The 22,136-nt window shown below is 35.9% G+C and overlaps 1 protein-coding gene across 1 annotated transcript in view; it reads right to left on the bottom strand.

Moving 5' to 3' along the window:
- The window catches only part of LOC129743032 (uncharacterized), a 246,130-nt gene that overhangs the window by 72,233 nt on the left and 151,761 nt on the right, over positions 1-22,136 (bottom strand). Inside the window, exon 4 of the mRNA XM_055734975.1 lies at positions 11,507-13,937. Within this exon, the coding sequence (XP_055590950.1) occupies positions 11,507-13,455 (1,949 nt within the window). The 5' untranslated portion in view covers positions 13,456-13,937. The remainder of the gene's footprint in view (positions 1-11,506; positions 13,938-22,136) is intronic.

Raw genomic sequence — 22,136 nt, 5'->3', positions numbered from 1 at the left:
TCGTGTGACTGTTTTAGTCTGACTTCTCCTCCGAAAGGCCTCAGTTCACGTAATTACTTTTAAAATATTCTGTAGGCATGAGAAAAGGTTTTTATCAAATCAAAAATAAACAAAACTACATCAATTGTCCATGATAATTAAATTATTATTTTATATTATTGCCAAAATCTGGAATTAAAAAGTCATGGCTTTCATTTTTTTCGAAATTTTCATCCCTTTGGGAGGTTTTTTTGTCGTTACCATCGGCAAGGCATCGCGAGCAAACCTCACGAGAGGATAATAACTAAAGCAAAGCATACTAATCAGTGATCGCTGGTAAAAAGAAAAAAAAAACATTTGGGCGCCTATTTCTCAACTAGCATATTTTGAATGCACGTGGTGACGATATGAAGCCTAGATGTGATTTTTACACTTCTTGATTAAATCTTGGTGCAATCTTCAGAATCAGATGTTTTCGACAAAGATCGATCCGAAACATTTCTTTGGACATGTACCATTTACTTAACTAGGTATGTATAATAAACCTTTTAAACTTTAAAACCATCAAAAAAATTCAATGGGATTTTGCCTATATTTTTGAATATTTTACTTTCAACGAGAAAACTAAAAAAGGTAGGAACTAGCTTAGTGGTGCTACAAACGATAACTGAGTTTTTTTTTATGAAAATGTTATTATTTTTCTAAGGCACATGGAAGTTTTACCATGGTAAAATCCGTTTACACAGAGGTCGGCATTAAAACGCTATTCGCTAGTTAGTCCGCTACATTCTTGTTTTGATATTAATTTTTTAAACTTATTTCTGGAGAACTTACGGCTCAAAAAACGCCATCACTTTATAGAAAATAATTTTTATAAGCATTCCTGCTTGAATCATTGCACCTAGTAGAGTTTGTTTATCCTTTTTTCAACTGAAATCCTGTAAGAAAATAAATTTGTCGACAAAAAAGTAGCGGACTTTAAAAAAGCATATATCAGCATTCTTCCTGGACTGATTACTTGTGGTTCCGTTTGTCTATCTGCTGGTGCAAAAGTTTGGTGAAAAAATAAATTAAAACGATAGTTATCTAACAAAAACGGAGCAGACAAATTAGCGATTAGCGCTTTAATTCCGAACATTTACGGTTTACATTTTCCTTGGTGTACCTTAATTTTAAATTAAGATGTACATTAAAAAGTAGAAATGAATTTTTTATTGTGATTTTGTGTGATGTTCACATGAAAATTTCCAAAAAATAAAATGAATACATAAAAGAATCGTAGCCTGAACAGATTATTTCTTTCCTATCTTATTTAATTTATTAAAATCGCTTTTCAATTTAAGTCATTAAGTTTAAATCTTGAAAATGTTCAGAAAATATTTAAATCAGAGCATCCAAATGCTTTAATCGAAATTTATTAAAAGAAATAGGTTAAATAGTAACATTTGTCCCTAGATTGAAAAAGACAAAAAAAATCATCATAATCATACATACAAATCTAAAAGCATTTTTTACTTTCAAAACCCATGGTATCAGCTGCACAGGGACAGCTTGTTTTAATAGAAATTTTGTTTAAATTGTGATATTCAATTTATACGAAAAATAAATATTGTACCTACTTATTTTTATTTGTTGTTGTTTATTTGTAAATAAAACCCACCCTTAGGCGGGGTTATTTTATTACTTTTTCTAAGTCACTCTTAAGCCTAACTGCCAATCATTTTTTAGACCGAAAAAAGCTCATGGACCAAGGATTTCTGAGGATACTCAAATGGTCAGCTAGAAAATTCAGGCCCTTTCCAGATTTCTCATGTTTTAAAGATTCACTTAACTGTGAATTGTTAGGATAACACAAGATAGGTAGATCAAAAGGTATAACATTGCGCTTAATAGTAATGAAATTTCGAACGATATGTATGGGATTTGAAACAAAACTACAATTTGTGGAAAATGGAGGAGTCATATTGTTAAAATAAGTAACCAGTCCCATACTTTGAAATAAGTTGTGTAGCAATTAGTAAAATTTATGCTCAAAAGCGTTCAATATTCTGACTACGAGTTTTTCTTTGGCAGTTTAGCAGTATTTCAACAAAATATTCGAATTTCGGAAACATTTTTTCAAATGTACTTGTAAAAATTTGTCTTAAAATTGACTTGTTACAACTTGTAATGAATGCTACTTTATTCTAGATCTAACAAAATTTGGAAAAATCAGCTGTAAGGAATCTAGCAGAATGCAATTTTTTAACCCAATAAAAAAATTTATTAACAATGGCCCTTATTCTGCGCCGCGCGTGACGTGATGATAGTCGAGTCACTCTATTCCAGCAGTCGGTTTAGGTGTGGAACGTCACTTCGGATGAACTTTGAGAGTTCTTACCCTATTCTCGTAGTCACCGTGGGGGAGAATCTTCGCATTCAGGTGACGATTTTAGGTGAGAATTGTCGGTACCTTTTAAGGTGGTGACGAGAAAGAAATTTAATCGAAAATTAATGTAAATCAGAATGTTAGGCTCTAAATAGTTAATTATACTAATAAATGATGATTTTGGAATCAAAATGAAACAAATTTATTAACAAATATGATTTTTAAATATATTTAAAGTTTTCCTTTGCTATCTAAAATATGTAATTTGAATTGCAATACTGAATGGAAAGTATGATCTCCTAATGAAATCCAAAATTCAGTTTTAATTGAAATTTGATTTGCGAAACATTAATACGATGAAATGACGAAAACTTTGAAAATCAAATATTAGTACTTTTAATTTTATTTTCACTTGTTTATGATAATATGCCATGCTAATATTTTTCATAATGTGGAATTCAAGTGAAGGATACAGGTGAGGTATACCGGTATCAATAAGCGACAAGTCAGAACATTTAAACAAAAATGAATTTCCTGGGAGGTTATAAAGAAAAATAACCCGTCATAAAGAAATCAATTGAATTCGCTTCTTTCATTTGGTTCAATGCTTTATTAAATAAAATCATTTTATTTACCTTAATTAGCCTTTTGTGCACTGGTTGATTAAAGCAGAGCAGCCGTCAATTGTGCGTTTGTTTCCGCAGGTTCCGGATTTAGGTTTTTCCTCTTGTATGTATGTATGTATGTATTTCTACCACCCAGGTAGCAAGGCACAGCCGGTAGCAGCGAGCAACTCTTGCTCTGTAATTTGTTCCAGACTCATCCGATTGATAAGTTCAAATGCCTTTGAATGGACTGTTCCAAAGGAGAAGAGATATAAGCAGAAGCGCTTATAGCTCTAGATGGGGAAAGGATTGAGTTGTCTCCATCGAAAGAACATAATAAACCTATCTAACATTTGAGTCGACCATTACAATGCAGAGCGCTCAGCTGGGTGGGGAGACGAGCCCGTCCTCAATTCACGATTCAGTGCTGGTGAGGTAGCCCAATGCTCTCCTCAAAAATCGCTTCAATCGGATGCCCGGATGGAACCCCCCCGAACCCCGAAATTTGATTTATGTTATATTTTATTTTATACAGTTAGATAGACAAGTTACCTTTAAAACCACCTGGAAATAAAATTTATATTAAGTTCATTAGTAAAATATTAAAAATCGTTTCTCAACCCCTTTCTTCAACCTTGGTTGGTAATTGCAGCACACATTAACACACACACTCATTTTAGGTTCAAGTTCATTCATTTTACATGTACATCTACATTGTCTTGTTTTTCCAATGCTTAAGTGATTGATTTTCTTCATCGGAGGAAGTTCCATCTGAGATTTCACTATGGGAGTTTTTATATATTTCTTCAGCTTTTCTTTTTAATTTCTCTTTGTCTTTTATTACTTCATCCAAATGCTCATCTACCTCATAGCCTATCTTCGAAAAGTCTGCTAACAGTGAATTCTTCCATGTAAAACTTGGTCTACCTCTCTTTTTCCTACGAGTATCCAAATTAAAAGCAATACTTAACGGGTGGTCATTTTCCCGTCTCCTGATGTGTCCATAATAACATATCCTTCCTACACTTACTCTTCTATTTATAGTCTTACCATCTAAAAGCTTCCTGGCATTAAATTTAGTGCCATCCGGTTTTTTGCAGTTCCTAAATATATTTAAAAGAATAAACTTTTCATAATCTGCCATAGAAACTCTGCTTTTTTTTAGTTAAAACTGCTACTTTGGTACCGTACAAAAGTGCTGGTGCTATTACAGTTTTGTATATCAATTTGCCTATCTCCCATGATGGTTTAAATGTCTTGCAAAAGTTGATGATAAATTTTGATATTTGCAATGCGCTTCGGCACCTATCTCTATTAGTCATCTTCCTATTAAGTGTAGAAGTTATGCAAACTCCTAAGTATTTAATTTTATCGCAAACCTTGAACTCCTTGCCATTCAAGGACATGCTTTGATGATATTGTGTTTTTGCATTAGGATGTCTGATAAGAACTTGACTTTTGTTGTTGTTTATAACAAGCCCTACTTTAGCTAACTCTTCTTCCACTGTACACAAAATCTCTTCTAATTCTGATTGATTAGATGAAATTATGAGTAAATCATCAGCAAAAGCCAATAGAAGGGGGAGTTGCAGGTTACCTAATCCAATCAATTTAAGATTTTTTACCTGTTGTTGTACTCTCAGAAGGACATCTTGCATAATGTAATTGAATAATAGAGGCGATAGTGGACATCCTTGCTTGATACCCATACCTCTTTTAACGCTGCTGGATAATTGATTTTCCCATAAAATTTGCGTCATTTCGCTTTTAACACAAGCAAGGACTCTGTCAATGAAGCGTGATGGTACTTTTAAATTCGCTACAACCTGTTCTAAACATTTTAATTTCACTGTATCAAAAGCTTTTTTGATATCTAATGCTAGCACGAACAAATTTTTCCCTCCATTCCAATGCTCTTCCATCACTCTTCTCGCAATGAAGATATGATCACTAGTAGATCTATTATTAGTAAATGCAGCTTGGTGCAATCCTACCTCTCCTGCATATATTCGAAGCTTGCTATCTAACCACCTAGCATAAATTTTGTATACAACGTTGCATAAAGATATTCTCCTGAAATCATCCGCATCTTTTGCACCAGATTTTTTTGGAATAGGAATCTGGACAGTTTGATTCCATTCCTGCGGAAGTTCGTTCTGTATGTAAGCTTCTTGGACGATTTCTATTAGAATTCGAACAGTGTCATCGTTCGCAAATTTAAGAAACTCCATGTAAACTTTATCAGATCCTGACGATTTCCCATTTGCTGAATTTCTTATTATTGTCTTTAACTCTTCAGGCGTTGGAGGACTTGGTAAAGGAATGAAATCATGTTCTTTACAAAATTCAATTTCTGGGCCCTCAAAAGATTTTAAAATATCTTCCCATGTTCTCAAACTAATCAGAGCGCTTTTTTTCTTCCTAGACTTGACATACCCTTTAAGATAACTATAAGTTTTTCGAATCCTTACTCCTGCATCAAAATCGTTAAGGTTGTTGAAAAAGTTCATGATTTCTTTTTCCTTGTGTTTTTTATTTGCTACACATAGTTCTTGCCTTCTGTTTGCTAGCCTGTGTTTATAGATTTCCATGTCAGGGTGTTTTTTGGTCCACTCCATAGCTTTCTTCAAACGGTTAAGTGCTTTTTTCCTCGTCGGTGTGCTTGGAGCTGTTGAATTTGTAAGAGTACTGTATGCAGCTTTTTTTAGTGCCTTAGCTAATGTATAGTATTTGTCGTTAATGTCTCGCGTTTTAAAGTCAGTTTCAGTTAAAATATCTTGTAGCTTATTTTGGTACTTTTCTTGAACTTTGGGTATTTTTAGTAGTTCTAGGTTGAGTTTTAGAGCTTTGGAATCTTTAGTTTCTTTATTTAAACTTCTTTTGAAAACTATTCCAGCCATTATCAATTTATGATCCGTTCTAATAGGAGTCCATACACCCTTGATGTACCTGACATAATAATCAGTGCACGGAGGTTTTAAGATGTGATCAATTTGACTTCGCTTATCTTGTCCCTTCCATGTATGATCAATGTCTTTACCTATTATGGATGAAATATTTTTCAAGTTAGCAGTGTGCAAAAACATTTTGAACAGTTCTCCATTTTGATTACAGTATTCATGTCCTAAAGCGTTGCCTATAAAACGTTCATCTTCGATAGACTTATCTTTCAAACCAACCTGGGCATTAAAGTCGCCAAGAATCAGTAATTTGTTTCTGTTATTCTTAGTACCTTCTAACAAATTTGAAAGAAACGTATTTTGATTACGATTTGGAGCGTGAACATTGACAACAAAGAACAATTCATTTCCAACTTTCAATTTTGTCCAAGCAATTCCTCTATTTAATTCCTTAGATTTTAGGATTTGTACACTGTTTCTGTCCTGTTTCCTCAAAAGTATAGCTAGTCCCCTAGTTCGGTTATGTCTTTGGTCGATTACTTTCCAGCAGTAATTAAGAGTATTTATTTCCTGACCTAGTGTGTTTACTTCCTGTAAGAACGCTAAGTCAACTTGATAATGGTTTAGTAATTCATCAATCTCTTGTCGTTTGGATTTTGTCCTGCATCCTCTCACATTCCAACATGCTACTTTCAGGTCTCTATTTTTGGTTTTAGGTAATTGGTCACCACTTTCCCCAGTACTTTCATTTATTGATTTGTCAACTTTTGTCATAGTCAAAGTATCTTTTTCGATGTTCTCTATGTTGGTGGAATTAGTTTCAGAATCAGAATGTGAATTCAAAATACTATCGTAATGATTCAAAACATCCCCTCCGCAGTAGAAAATTTTTAAGATGCTTGTACTGTCTTCTAACCCTAGATTGAATTCATAGTTATTCGGGCAAGTGACCTGTATGAGCATTCCGAAAATTTCTGAGAACGCTACTATTGCTTCATGTCCTAGCCAAAATTTATCTTCTCTAATTTTTCTTACAACATTTTCAAAACCACCGTAAACTTCAGTGTATTCTAAAAGAAATACCTCGAAGCGGCTTCTATTTAATTCAATGTATTGTGCTATCATTTGTCTGGCTTTGAACACATTGTAGTTTGATGTTAATGATTGGTTTCTTTGAATACTCAATTGATCAAGCAACGATCGAATAAGACAGTTTCCATCTCCCATAACCCGCTTTATAGTGAAGCGTTTTCCAAGGGTTGTAGAGGCAAAATTGTAAGTCTCGTTATTAACATGGTAGTACTCTTTACCTAATGTCATACCTTCCCCATTCCAATCAGGTCTTTTCTTAATTTGAAGATCTTCAACATACTTCACTTCCATGGAAGAGCTGACGTGTATCATTATCCAAATCGCTTGACAATTGCTTTTCCGTGAACCAATAATAACTTCTTCAGAATCCTCGAAAAACAGGACGACTTCCACATTCAGAAACCGTTTGAGGCACTTTACAAATTTAAGACAATAATCAATAAGCCCATCCTTAGTTAAATTGTCGTTAGCACCCAAATTTGCGAGTCTGATTCCCTCAGTATTCCAATTTTGTACCACCGAATCCGTGGTTTGGCCTTTTTTAAAGTGCTCTCTAAGACCTAACTGCAAACAATCGAAAATGGTGTTTTGTTCGTAATTTGCGATTTTCAAAACTATTTCCTCGGTACGTGTATAATAAACTAATCGTCCCTCATTGTCACTTCTGAAATCATCACCTTTCCCCTTTATATCTATGCAATTAGCGTTTTCATTCGTCGTTCCAATCCTGGCACAATCAGAAACCTTTTCAATTTTCATCACGCTTTCAAGTCCTCCTGCATCGTTTACTAAAAACTGAAGATCAAAACCAAAAAGAGGATTTCGTTTCCCTCTGCTAAAAATTTTTACCTCTCCCTTTCCTGAGAACATCGTTACTTCGCATTCAAAAATTGCTGCTAATACTTTCATAAGATATGTGCTTGCGTTATGTTCTTCCTTCAAGTTGGAACTGTCGTTCTGTAATCCACGATTATTGAGACAATCTGAAATAATAGAGTTAAGCTCTTTAATGTTCTCAATATTGAAATTTCCTCCGATTTTTTCCCTAACTTGATCCAAAATAGTAAAGGCAATGTCATTTTCATTGGTATAGAAACGGCTTATGATGTAATTATTGTCGGGAGAGCCGTATCGCTCCCGCAAAACAAAATTGAATGACTGCTGACTCATAGTGATGTACGTGTAAATGAATGACTTACCCGTTAGCACCTGGCTCTCCTCCACTCTCGCTTTCATTCACACTTTCGCAACCAAGTTGACGACCTTTCCCACACAAGCAAACCTCTCACTGCTTATATTTATTCCCTCGCTATATCGGATATGCTTAGCAACCCACACATTCACTTTGTGAATCACTTTTTCGGCCGAAAGCTTTTCCTTGGTGTAGCCAATAAAAGCCTCCACCCACACACTTAACTACAGGCCTACAGTAGAGCCCGTTTTGCACTGAATAAACCCCGACTCTTTTTAGCCGCTCTCTCACAGCATATGAACCCCTTTTAACTTTTGCCGCCTCTCCCAGCACGAGAAAAAAAAATTAACACTTTAGCCGCCCTCTCCCAGCACTAAATTTTCTTCGTGCCTTTCTCAATATGGCTTCCTCTTCAGCCCGGAATGAAACCCGGATTTCCCGCGTTCAACACTGATTTTGCCCCTTTTTATCCGATTTCACTGCCGAAGCCACCAATATCACCCGCGCAACAATCACTTAACACCTCCAAAAGCCGCTTTCCACTCGAACTAACGATCGAAAAACTTCAATAAAGCCACCGCCAAAAGCACGTCCGAACTAATTCGCTCGCTCTCCGCGTATGCGGATTTAGGTTTTTCCTCTTGAGGGCACAAAAATGCTCGTTTTTTCTTCTAATTTCCTTGCTGTCACCATATAACCCGTTGGTGGTCTTTCCCGCACCGGAATTCTCACTAACAACTTCAAAAATCAGGACGGAAAATTCGAATCGCGAGCAAAAACTAATCAAAACAGAACAATTTCTACCATTTTGACAGATGTGTTCATTAGGTCGCTCACCTAGAATGAACCTCTGTCACTTTACTCGGATCGACTCCGGGAATAAGGTGACAAATCTCACGGTGACCCTGAGGTGAGGTGGCAGTCATCACGTCACGCGCGGCGCAGAATAAGCGCTTAGTTCACTGTAAAAACTTTGGTGTATATTTTTATATTTTTTGCAGAATTTTTCAATCAGTAGTTTTTCTAGAAAACTAATATCTTAAAAATTTTCCATACATTTCTGTGGAATATCTATCACTATTTTTGGTAGGCCTACTAATACATATGCAGGCAACGGAGTAGTATACCTAAAGAATCTAGCTATCCTTAGGTTAACATAGATATTTTGAAACATTTTGCGCTAAAAGTAATTAAAAATGATGATTTTCATTGATTTATAGCCTACTTTAGTAAACCATGTTTGATAGCAGGGTTAAGTTTTAGAGGGTTAAAAAAGCAACACACATTTCTTCTAGTTACTATTCTCCGAAATTTCAGATTTAATTTTGCTCACTAATTCATCGCATTGTGCGTGAAACACTGTTTAAGAGAGTGAGGACTGTTGTGACGTGAATTAACTCAGTTTAATCAAATGTTAATTTTAATATTTTTTTTCAATTATTTGGATCAGGGCCCTTAGGACCTTATGGGCGGGGGGAGGGGGGTGGATTAGAGTTTTGGTGAAAAAAATTCTCTAAAACATTTTTGCCTGAAAAATGTATAAATAAAGTATCTTTAAAAAATATATATACAAAAAGTATCTTATTATTCGAGATAAGTTCTTGAGTTTGGTAGTTATCAATTTAGAATCCTCATGCATATTACAAAATGTGTCATAACTTCTGTTTTTTTAAGCTTTCAAAAACAAATCAAGGATCTTGAAAGGTTTCATTCAAAAAAATAAAAACTTTGGTGATAATGTATCAAATATTAAGGAATAGATGCAAAATGATAAGTTTCGAGTTTAAATTAGATATTTTTTTCAAGTTTTGCTAACTCGATATATTCAGATCATAGTTGAGATTTTGGTTTTTTAAGTATCTACAGTATAAATAATTTTTAACAAATCAAAATATATTTCAGCTGATTTTTCCCAAAACAGAAGATTAAGTACAAGTTATTTCATCAACAAAAAATATCATAAATAATTTATTTCATTATTCAAATCTTGTGAAAATCGATTTTAATTAAAGAACGTCATTTTAAAAATTAATGAGGATCTCGTTTAATAATAGTGGTTTCTACCTGTTTTTTTTTCTTGGGAAATTATAAATTTTATTTTTGAATCAGAATTCTGTATTTTGAACCTGAATAAAAATTAGCTCAATTCCTAATTTGAAATCGATTTTCGAATCTAAATTTGAAACATGAATTCCCAATAGTTAAAAACCAAGAAGGTTATATTATATCAGAATCCGATCACAGGCAAAAAAATTGGAACCAGAACATCGGAAATGATTGAAACTATAGCTTACCAAATATTTTTCCACACTTACCCGGGCACGGCAAATCCGGGGTAATTTATCTCAAAACCATGCAAAATCCAGGGATTCGGCTTCAAAGTTTACAATCTTAAATCTGAGCAATATCTAGAAAGATTAAGGAATTCTTAAAAATCAAGAAGAAGAAAACTCGAAAAATTGTGTTTTTTTTTTCATAGCAACACATCAGCCAGTTTCTTTGGATAAAATTTGCTCAAAAACATGGTTTGAACGCAAAATACATTATTGTGATTAAGCAATTTTGATTAATCTTTGATTTTACAAGTAAAGTGTAAACCTTCGGCCAAAATTCGGCAATCTGACGACTTTATTGAGTCTAATTTGATATTCCGGACTAAAGACTACCCAAATTTTCATCCACCAACTTAATTTTTGAAAATTTTTGATAGCGATTTTCGAGTACAGTCTTTAAATATCTATCAAAAAGTGGGAAATTTTGAGAAAAACTGCAATAGAATTGTTGACCTTGGATAAGTTTTCGAGGTTTTGGCAGAAGTTCTGAGTTGAGATTGTAACTTTTGATTCACTTTAGTCGTTCTTTGAAATTTGATTAGAAATTTAAAATTTTGAGATTGAAGAAGAACATTTTGCTTGACATTTTTGGACTCTCATGGGAGATGGTGGTTTAACACTCCCTTCTCTTTCCTACGACCATGATTTGGATCATTTTTAAAAATGAATAAACTATTGCAAAAAAGCTCCCAATTATGCTCAATTTGCAAAACCTCTTCATCTCAAAAGGCGAACCAGCTTTCAAAGCATATTTCCGATTAAATTATAACAAAAATGAAATTTTGTTACGTGAATTCGGTAATTCACGCTGATTAACACAGCTAGGTTTCGATTGATTTCTTCAATATTATCGAAAATATTCTTAAAATTTCTCGTTAATTCATTCTACTTGTTTGCCGAATTTGAAACAGACCCTCTTTTCTGAAGACAACATACATCAACATTCAAGCCGAAATATAATAAGTTTGATTCCACCAACACCGTCAATTTAAAAAGATAACAATTTTTCATTACAATGCACATTCGACGTCACTCACCCACTCTGTTGATTCTCCAGGGAGCTAAACTCCTCCTCAACCTCCCCGATGGGCGGCAGCAAGGTGGTCGACCAATGAAAGTTAAAGTACGCCTCCGATGGTCCACCGGCAACAATCTCCGGCGGCCCCAACTTCTCCCCGTCCTCATCGCTATAGTTATCGAATGCTCCACTATCGCAGGACGATCGCCGCTCCTGCTGCTCCTCCATGTGAGCTAATTCATAGACCTTCTCCTCTTCGTCCTCGTTGTCTCGATCATCGTCTTCTTCCTCCGAGGAACTTTCGATATAGTTGTGGTTCTGGGAACTGTTCTCGGTGCTGTTAATTTTGATGCACTTTTTCGTGGGAGTGGGGTTTTCGAGTTGCATCTCGAGACTATCATCGGTTTGGCAATCATCCGTGGGGGAGATGGGCGACGGTTGAGGGGACTTGTAGGGACTAGACAGTTTCGGGTGGAAGTCGATGAGACGTGGGAGGCTTTCGGTGCTTCCGGTGCGTTTGTCGTCCTTCGCTTGGGAAGGATCTGCTGCGTTGGGGGGTGCCAAGGCGCACTCGTGGATGACTTCGGTAGCTTCTTGCAGCCAGCTTTGGATGGTGTTGAATTCGTGAGGTAGTGCTGGAGGGATTTGTGCCAGTTTGGGTGACTTTTGACGAGGTGGCGCGACGACACTGGCGGCTTGAGCTGCACGTTTCTTGGGTTCGAGAACTGCGATCGTGGTTCCGGCGCCGGCTTGTCGAGGGAGAGGCCGCGGCGGAGCTTTGAGGTCAACGTTTTCATAAACCGTCGAGTCAGGTTTATCCGTGGAGGAGGTAGAGATGATGACATTTTCATATGGTTGTGGATCGCTCACGGTTTGGATGGTGACATTTTCGTAGTTCGAGGGTTGATGATCGCTCGCGTGAACAACAATGTTTTCGTAGTTTTTATTTTCGTCTACCTTAGCTATCGTGACGTTCTCGTACTCGTTCATGGGAGGTGCTTCCACCTCTAGCTGAACGATGTTTAGGGTTTGCGGTTGGAATGCAAATAGATTGGATTCCAATTTGCTATCTAGGTTGAATTCTTTTTCTAGCATTGTGAACGGTTTTAAAGCTTTGGCTAGCTCCAAATTGTTCGGATTGGCCGATATGGTGTAATCCTCAGAGGATAAACTAGAACATAGGGAATATTTGTCTATGACTGTAGAAATTGTACTGGCAGTATCGTCTGACTCGCTAATCCAATCGCTTATGTCGTCGCAGAAAAGATTGGAATAAACTTCAGCATCCGGGGGGTGGACGATCTCCACTAGTTGCTTTGCTGGTGGGTCGGCAGATTGATGCTCTGCCGTCGATTTTCGTTTATTAAGCTTCCTTGGTGGCACAGGTGGGGGTGGCGGTGGCACACTTTTCTTCTCCGGTACTTCCTCGTTATCGTCGAAAAAGTTTTGAACCTTTCCTTCCCCGTTTCTCACTAGCAACTTGATGGCCAAATTACTTTCCTTCAAACACTTGACGCACTCAATTCTGGTCATTTGCGTCACGCTGACTCCGTCAATCTCCAGTATCTCATCGCCCTCCCTCAGATACCCCCAGCTGGCCTGAACCCGCGAAGCTGGGCTATTTTCTGCACAGGACTGAATGAACAACCGCTGGATCTTTTCATTATTCTTGGTTCCGCCCTGAAACTTCAGCCCAAAGCCCAATCGCTCCCCGGGTAACCGATAGACCAGCACCTGTTCTGGTTCACTTCCTTCCGCTGCCTCGCCATGGTTGATCGACAGCACTGTGACAAACTGTGAGTCCGGGGAGGTGCCAGTCCCATTCATCGGAACCACACCCACGACTTCATTACTGGCGGCCAAACTGACACCTTCAGCCTCTGGCGCCACTTGATCCAACTCTGACGACGACGACTGCTGCTGCTGCTGATGATCGTCAACCGAAACAACGGTCACATACTGCTCCATGACGATGCCACTTCTATTCCTACTGCTGCCAAACTCTCACTTTCGCCAGGCCCTCACGAAACTTGGAGGTCCAACTTGGACAGTCACGATCTAGTAACGATGACCGAGGAGGTCGTGAACGACTTAAAGTTCCTCTGTCCGTAACAACTATCTCACAATCGTTTGTCCAGTCTCAGTCTCGAAACGGCCCAACCGACTAGATGTTGCTGTCGTTTGTTGATTGCTTTCGTTCGAGTTGGAGGTTTTGCTTTCGTTTTGCCACTGCACATTCCCGGCTAAATATAATTGATTGGGGTATTACTACATTTTCGGAATTCCTCTTACGACCAACCAGTGTGTGGGTTCCGTAGTTTGTTTTTTTTTCTTTGTGGGCGCCCGGGTTAATGTTTTGTGTGGTGCGCTACTGACTAATGGGGCTTTTAAAGTGGCATAAAGCTTCCAGGTTCAATATTGATGGTGATTAGTCGGCTTTTGGATGAAATCTGAAATGGATTGGAAAAAAGAATAAGTTAAAAATAATTGTTTAGATTTCATGAAAAAATCGAAAACAATTCAAACTTTAGTAATATTAGCAAGCCCGTTTTTCAGGACGTATTTCAAAATACTGTAAAGACATTTTATTCTTAAAACACTTCTAAAAATCCACCTGTATATTAACCCTCATACGTCCCTAAAATTAAATCTGTTTCGTTACGTTCTCTGTATTGTCAATTTGGCACCCTGGTTTTGGAAATTGATTAAAAAATCACCTACAAGAAACTTTTCGTTGACAAGGCTCGGTTGAATGTTCCGGAGATAAACAAGGAGAAGGAATTGAAAAAAAATATTTCTAGTTTTTGAGGTGGCTGCAGATCTGTGGAAGCAGCAATACAGTTAACATTACACGACGATTGCGAAAAATAAATGGCTAAATGTAGCGGAGAATAGGGTATCATGGGCCACTGTTGTTCTTTGCTTCATAACTTCTTTATTATAAAAGATTAAAATTCATTTTTAAGTAGAGTGTCCGTCCCGGGATTTCCCGGGCGGGAATTCCCGGGAATTTGAAAAATTCGGGAAATCCCGATTCTCGGGAATCATAGTTTCATTCCCGGAAATTCCCGAAATGTATGAAATTATTTCTCTGGAAAAGGCTGATAGCCTCCAGAACCATTCTTAATGTTCTTTTTGAGAATGTAGTCATACAAAACTCATTGAGATTATGCCGATTCCTGTGGCAGTAGACATTTTTTCAGCCATTTGGTGAAATTTTTTTCATTCAAATACATAAGTTTAAAAAGATTATATGTATTTCCACACCGTTTTCATTGAACAAAAACCCACAACACTTCGAAAAATATATACAGCAGGTAGGCAAATTGTATTTTCTCTAAAGTAACATTTATGCACTTGTTTTTCTTTGGCTTTGAAAGCCAGATGAATTTCAAAACTCAAAAATGAAGAATTTCATATTAAGAGCAAATATGTTAAGTGTTCAGAGAGAAATATTTCTTTAGTAATCGCTAATTGCCTGCATGAATTATTTGATTAAAAATAAGTTGAGAAAACATTATGAAGAATATATTTTGAACAAATTATGGACTTGTATGCACGAAATGTTCGATAAGCAATGTATATTTGAATCAAAGTGCATATATTTTACATGTTTTTGAATATTTCCCGGGATTCCCGGGAAACAGGCCACCAGATTTCCCGATTCCCGGGAACGGGAAAATGGTCGGGAAATGGACACTCTATTTTTAAGGTATCATTAGACTTTTTTTTAAATACATTAATTTCCTGAGCTCTGACTGTTTTAAATACTTTTTTAATTTTAGAAACTGTGGGGAACGTCGGCCACCAAATTTAAATGGACTAGATAACGTGCAAAGATTATGAGTTGACCCACAACTGAAATTTCATTATACATTTAGTTATTTTAAAGCAATTTCAGATGAGGAAATAAATGAAAAATAAAATAAAAAATTAAATAAAAAATAAAATAAATGGAATAATAAATATTCTCCACAACTCTTTATTTGGCATAAGAAAACTTTTCAGATGGGAAAAACGTATATTAAGTTTTGAATGTGTATAAAAGCACCAAAATATAGGTGGCCCAAGATATCTCACAAAATGTGACCCACGATTCCCCACCAGCTATGATTTGCAAATTGGTTGCGTTTGTGTGACTTATTGATGTTTTATCAAAAATTTATTTTCCACGTTAATGAGCGTGACAAAACTAAGATCATAAACGTATGAGAATTTTTTTTGTTATGTACTGTAGGTCTCCCACGGATGAAATTTGCGGGTGCTTGTTTAATTATGTAGGCACAGTTTTCTAGGCTAAAGTCTGCTTCATTTAATATTGGAACAAATTCTTTTGCTCATTGTGGCGCTCCTAGTGGACGGATTTGGAAACTTTTTTCACCCACGTGTCGGGAAATTCATTACCTTTCACCATGTATTTATGTCATAACACCAAACGATAGCATTTTGTAAACAACCGCCATGGAAGCCGAACGGAGAGATCAAATTGTGCACAGTTTTCTTGAAAATCCATTGTTGTCGGCATCGAAGCTAGCTAAACAGCTTAAATGCCCAGAAATACCGTATGGCGTGTTATCAAGCAGTACAAGAAAACATTGACGACGGCTCGGAAGCCGCATTCGAAGCGTCGGAGTGGAACTGTTGACCGGAAACTGCGTGGGAAAGTCATCAAGGCCGTCAAGAGGAATCCCAATCTTTCGGACCGCGATTTGGCCAATAAGTTCCAGGCCGCTCACAGTACGGTGCGACGAATTCGTCTCCGGGAAGGAATAAGGTCATTCCGAGCCAGCAAACAGCCAAATCGGACGCTGAAGCAGAACAATGTGGCCAGAATCCGTGCTCGAAAACTGTACGACCAAGTGCTGACCAAGTTCGACGGATGTATTCTGATGGACGATGAGACCTACGTGAAGGCGGACTTTGGGCAAATCCCAGGTCAAAAATTTTATTTGGCGACGGCTCGGGGGGATGTACCTGCAAAATTTAAGTTCGTGTTTGAGGATAAATTCGCCCGCAAGTACATGATTTGGCAGGGGATATGCAGTTGTGGACAGAAAATCAAAGTCTTTCTCACTGACAAGACAATGACATCAGAAGTCTACAAAAAAGAGTGCCTACAGAAACGGATTCTGCCGTTTATTCGTGCCCACGACCGTCCAGTAATGTTTTGGCCGGACTTCGCAAGCTGCCATTACAGCAAAACGGTTATGGAATGGTACGCAACGAACGGGGTCAGCGTAATACCGAAGGACCTCAACCCCCCAAACTGCCCCCAGTTCCGGCCGATAGAGAAATACTGGGCAATCACGAAGCGGAGGCTTAAGGCAAAGCGAAAACTTGATAGGAACATGACTCAAATGAAGAACTGGTGGAATCAAATCGCCAAAACGGTGGACGAAAAAAGTGTGCGCCGCCTAATGTGCCGCATTACGGGAAAAGTACGAGAATTTCTTCGAAACAGCAATGAATAATTTTTTTAAATTTTTTTTATGAAAGAGTAAAGAAAATGCTACATTTGTATGAAAAACAAATTATGAATTCGTTAATAAATGACTAAACTACACGCAATTGTTTGTGTTCCAATATTAAATGAAGCAGACTTTAGTAAGATTAAAGAAACATATGATACGCACATAAATCAACAACATACAGAAAAACATGCTTACGCAAAGCGACGACGATGACAGTTGGATTGAGATTTTTATCTCAACACACAGCTGAGACATTTAGAGTGGCCCACGTTACCCCACTCTCCCCTACAAATAACACTGCCCCTTAAAACGACCGCTCACCTTCCATAGCACTTGTATAGGTCCTGCAGCGTTTATAACTTATTTTAGTTGGATCTGGGACGATGCCATAATGCGAAAACTGTGCATTTCAGATCTTTTGAAGCTTTCATCTCCAATGCGATAAAGATCTTAAAAATCTTAAAAAAAAGCTTAAAAAAGAGTTTCACTTATTATAAGCAAAAATATGTAGGTCAGACGTTTTATAGAATAATCGTCGTATAGCCGTGAATGGAGGTAGTCTTAAGTTATAGCGGCAGTCAAACGTCTTAAAAGAAGAATTTTTTTCGTAAGTGCTAACTTTACATATACGACATATATTTTGAACAGGCTAAGTCGAAAACTCTAAAATATTTGGTTTTTCTATAATTTTGATTGATTTTTTGATTATATTTTATTTTCTATTTTAAGCTTTTGAATAAAACGAACACACACATATAGGATTTCAGTAAAACTTTATGTCTCTTTCAAGAGATCTAAGTTCTGCTTAAGACTAAAGCGTACATCTTACTAATGCTAACTCTACCAGCCTACAGAAATAGTTCTATATATCCCGTGACTGAGGCTCGATTTCATGACCTTTGGCTTAGAAGACTTAAACGCTATCGGTCACGGTTGGCTGCGAAGCTATGAACTTCTGATTTATACTATTCTTTGCAATTTTCTTGAAAACTTCTTTATTTCAGAAACATTCCATTTAAGAAATTTGCTGAAAGTGCGTCCAATAGACCGCTGCAAAAAATTACTTTATGCTCCCATATGTTTTGTCCTTTGGATGACCTTAGATTTCCGGGAAAATTTTAAAAAGGATATTTGAACCCTCTATGAAAACAAACGATACCAAACGTATTCATGGTATTTTTACGGTTTTTACTCTGACTCTTATATTTTCCGCTCTTGGACATAATCTTTTTGAAGGGAAAAAGGTTTTTCAACCGAACTAATTTTAACATCTTTCAATATTCATGCTGTAACTGGTAAAACCAATAATGGTTTGGTTACATGCTCTTTATTCGAAAAAAGTGCAGGTAGTTAATCAGTGTACTTAAAAAAATAAGAATAAAAAACAAAGTGTATGAGTAAACTAACCTACAAAACTCCAATAAAGGTCGTATGAATATCTAGAAAGGAGACTGTGCTTATATGTATGAATTTTGGTTTTCTAGTATAGACGGATGTGCAATAAATATACGATTTAAAAGTCGCTCTGGGGCCAAAAGTAATCAATAAATCATCCAGAAAATTATAATTAGCTTGAATTAAGTTTGTCTCTCATTTTTGGTTATGCCTAGTCTTAAGCTACGAAATTGGTAACATGAGAAGAAATAAGTATTTTATGAACAAAGTTAAAAGCATTTCAAAACAAAAAAATCTGAATGCAATGAAATGTTTAGTAAAATGGCAGGTTTTGCTTGCTAGACCGCCGTTCTAAGCTAGATTGTCCCATGTGGAAAAACGTGCAAACGAGAAAATCGCGATTGAAATATCAGCTATATTTCCAATTTTTCTCTCAAACTAAAAATTCACCAACAGATTTTTCGTAGTGTACAGTTCAAGTTAATCATTTTACAATGTTTTCTGCCAAAAAAAATTACATTTCCTACAAAAAAAAAAAACAGCAAATTAGAGCCAAAAATGCTCCGTGTGACAATTTTGCGTAGAATCAGAACGCATGCCGATGCTAGTTCTACGAAAAACTGTCATACGGCTACAATTTTTCTATCATTTTAAAAGCTTGCGTTTTTTATTTTTTTTCCCAAAAACTCATGCTAAACCGTAATTTGAGAAATACGTTCCTCTTTGTTTATAAAAATGTATAGTTGAATATGGATCCTGTAAGTAGTGCCTACCGAAAAGTGTTTAGTGAAAATTTCTCTAAAAAAAACACTGAAGGCTTCTTGCTGCTCCTCTGCCCTCTATTTTAGTGTTCTTTTCAGTGAATAACATTAAATTCAACAGATTAAACTCATCTTAAGACAATTTTTTGATAAAATTTGAATTTTTCATAGAATTTTCTCTAGTGTGACATTCTTGCGTAGAACTATCAACATAGAGACAACCACCTTCATGAAAATTTCAGAACAAAGTATACTTGTTTGTGTTTTTATTTGAAAGTTAACACTAAAAGAGACCGTTTCCAGCAAAAAAGTGAAAATGACCCAAAAGTCACATGGGACATTCTTGCTTAGAACGGCAGTAGAGCTTCCACAAATTTCAAGAAATGTTTTGTTCGAGGTTAAAAAAGTTAACAAATTATTTTTTTTCAGTTTTCAACCTATGGTTAAACAAAAATGCTAAAATTTAAAAAAAAAATCAGAGCAATCGAATCATTCAACATAGTAGGCTCACAACACAAGAGAGCAAAACAATATATTTTTAAATTGAAAGAAATTTTGAAACATCGAATATCTTTTCTGAGGTTAAAGTTAGATTTAAGGTTTGTTTATATGAAATGTACTCAAGAATCAAGGAATATTAAAAACCCTAAGATATATTTTTATGAACTTTCAGTACATTTCTGGCGATATTTGAATGGAAAATTTTGTTTCAAACCAAATTTTCTTACAAAAGTATAACTCGTTGCGCCTTCTCAAGACTGATTAAATTTCTCCCAAAGTTATTATTGCTTTTTGTGGCAATAAAAATAACCAAAAAAGTTATGGGAGGCGAAAAAATTTAAAAATTTGAAGTCTTTATACAAAGCTTGCAGCGGTTTGGTGTCCAACCAACATTAAAAGTTCAAATTTGGTGGCTTCAGAGTCTAATGGGTAAATAAGCATGTTTACAAAATGTACGCTTTCGAGTTTTCGTGATGAGCAATTTTACATACATTTATCAAATAGCTACAGTTTTTTATAGAACATAAAAGCCAGAAAATCAAATTCCAAATCAATTCAAAATTGCATGAAACATAAAAAGTTTTAAATATGAAGGATGTTATTTGTATTTCAAACCTGACCAATTTGCCCTTATATCCCTTTGGCTTTGAGGAACTTATGTACAAATTCAATTTTCGAATGATTTAATTTTTTTTTAAATTCTTTCATTTATAACGGCTTATATTTTAAGGCTTTAAAGAGCCAAATTCGTTTTGTATATTTACAATTTGTATGCTCTTCTCAGAACTTTTCTTTTAAGAAAAAAGAATAATAGAAAGGGAAATATGAAATTGAAACAGGATTAAAGAAGAAAATCGATAGCTTCTAGAGAGATATATACTTCGAACATGTAGTCCAAGTCTAGCACAGCCAGCACGTCTCTCACTGGAAAGTTAGATGGTTTTCCTTAGGGCTGAAGTAGTCTAGAAAATTTGTTCTGGTGACAACATGATCCAAGGAAAATTATGGCAAATTTTAGAGAAACTTGAGGGTCAAAGAAAAAGAAGGACATAAGCTATAAATATCATGAATTTTACGAAAAAGATACAACGGCTCACTGACAGGATTTGAACCCGCTATCTTTGCTTCAGTACAATAGCGCGGCGTGTTAGCCAATCACACCACGGTGAACGTGATGGAATCGGCTTCAATTTCAAAAAGGCTAAAAACTTAGTAATTCGGCACGAAAGTGGATGCAAACAAAAGTTTACAATCAGAAAGATCCGTTTAATTCCTCGAAAAGTGTCTAATATCAATTTACTCCTTCGCATGTTTGTCTCAAACAATTTTCAAAAAGCGTGTCGTGCTCATTGCTCATTTCAAGCAATTTAGCTTTGAAAAGATTTTCCTGGCGGTTTTCAGGATGAATTTACGAATACGAAACTTGCTTTTCACAATCTTATCGAATTCAATTGCGTCCTTAACAGAGTTCACAGATGAGAAAATCCTTAGTTCCGACATGTATTGAAAGGAATTGAATCTGTTTTGACTTATAAGAAGACGGAACAATTCTCTATGCAGACAAATATCGATCTGTTAAGGTTATTGCGAGCGCATACTTAATTTTGTCCATGCAAAAATTGACTTTGACTACAACTTAGCTTAAGTGTAAAGAACATATAAAAATTTTTAATAAATTTTTCTCACCAGTTGATAGTGTATCAAAAATACTAGAATCCATCGAAATCTTTGTAGTTAATATTTTTTTATGTAACAAAAGGTAAAAAGATTTGAAAATTAAAAAGTTAAGGCTCAGAAGAACGTTAAATTCCAACTGTATGCAATGTAAATGTATCAACTAAGAATTTATATGAAATATGTATGAAGATATTTCATAAAAATCCATGAAGAATCTACTCTCGACTTTACCCACGTTGTTTAAAGTTTTAAGGGTTCAAAATTTGAATTTATGGTTGTTTTTCAGAGCTTCCTGGGTGAGGGATATCATATTTTGAGTAGTTGAGAAGTTGTTTCATAAGAAAATACTAATCGGTCTAGTAGTTCTTGTTAAGAACTATAATGTTTATGAGGGGTGTTTTAGAAACATTCTTCAATTTTTTTTATATTGCTACTTCGTCAATGAATAAAAAGTATAAGTACTTTTCTCAAAATTGCCATAAAAAAGCATTTAAACTCCAAGGCAACTTATCAAATTCTGCCGGCATTCAATTACTTTGCATTTCACCTCTACAGCAATGGTAAAAGAACCAGTCTGTTTTCCTACAATTATTTCTCCGAATATAATGAGGCATAAAAGCTTCGTTTATCAACCCATTTGAAACAGTTTAAAATGTGAATCGAAGTATATGTCCACACAAAACATCCAATCATTTTCAAAGTGGAACCATTACTATACGTGAAAATAAAACAATCTTCACTTTGAATCACTTCAACTGAACCGATCTATACAATGGGTTAATGAGCCATTAATTTACGGCAATGGCAGAAAAAAGGAAAGGAAAAAAAACTAGCCGATCGAGTC

This window comes from Uranotaenia lowii, chromosome 2 (assembly GCF_029784155.1).
Source record: "Uranotaenia lowii strain MFRU-FL chromosome 2, ASM2978415v1, whole genome shotgun sequence".
Lineage (NCBI taxonomy): Eukaryota > Metazoa > Arthropoda > Insecta > Diptera > Culicidae > Uranotaenia > Uranotaenia lowii.
This window is presented reverse-complemented; position numbering and strand designations above follow the sequence as displayed.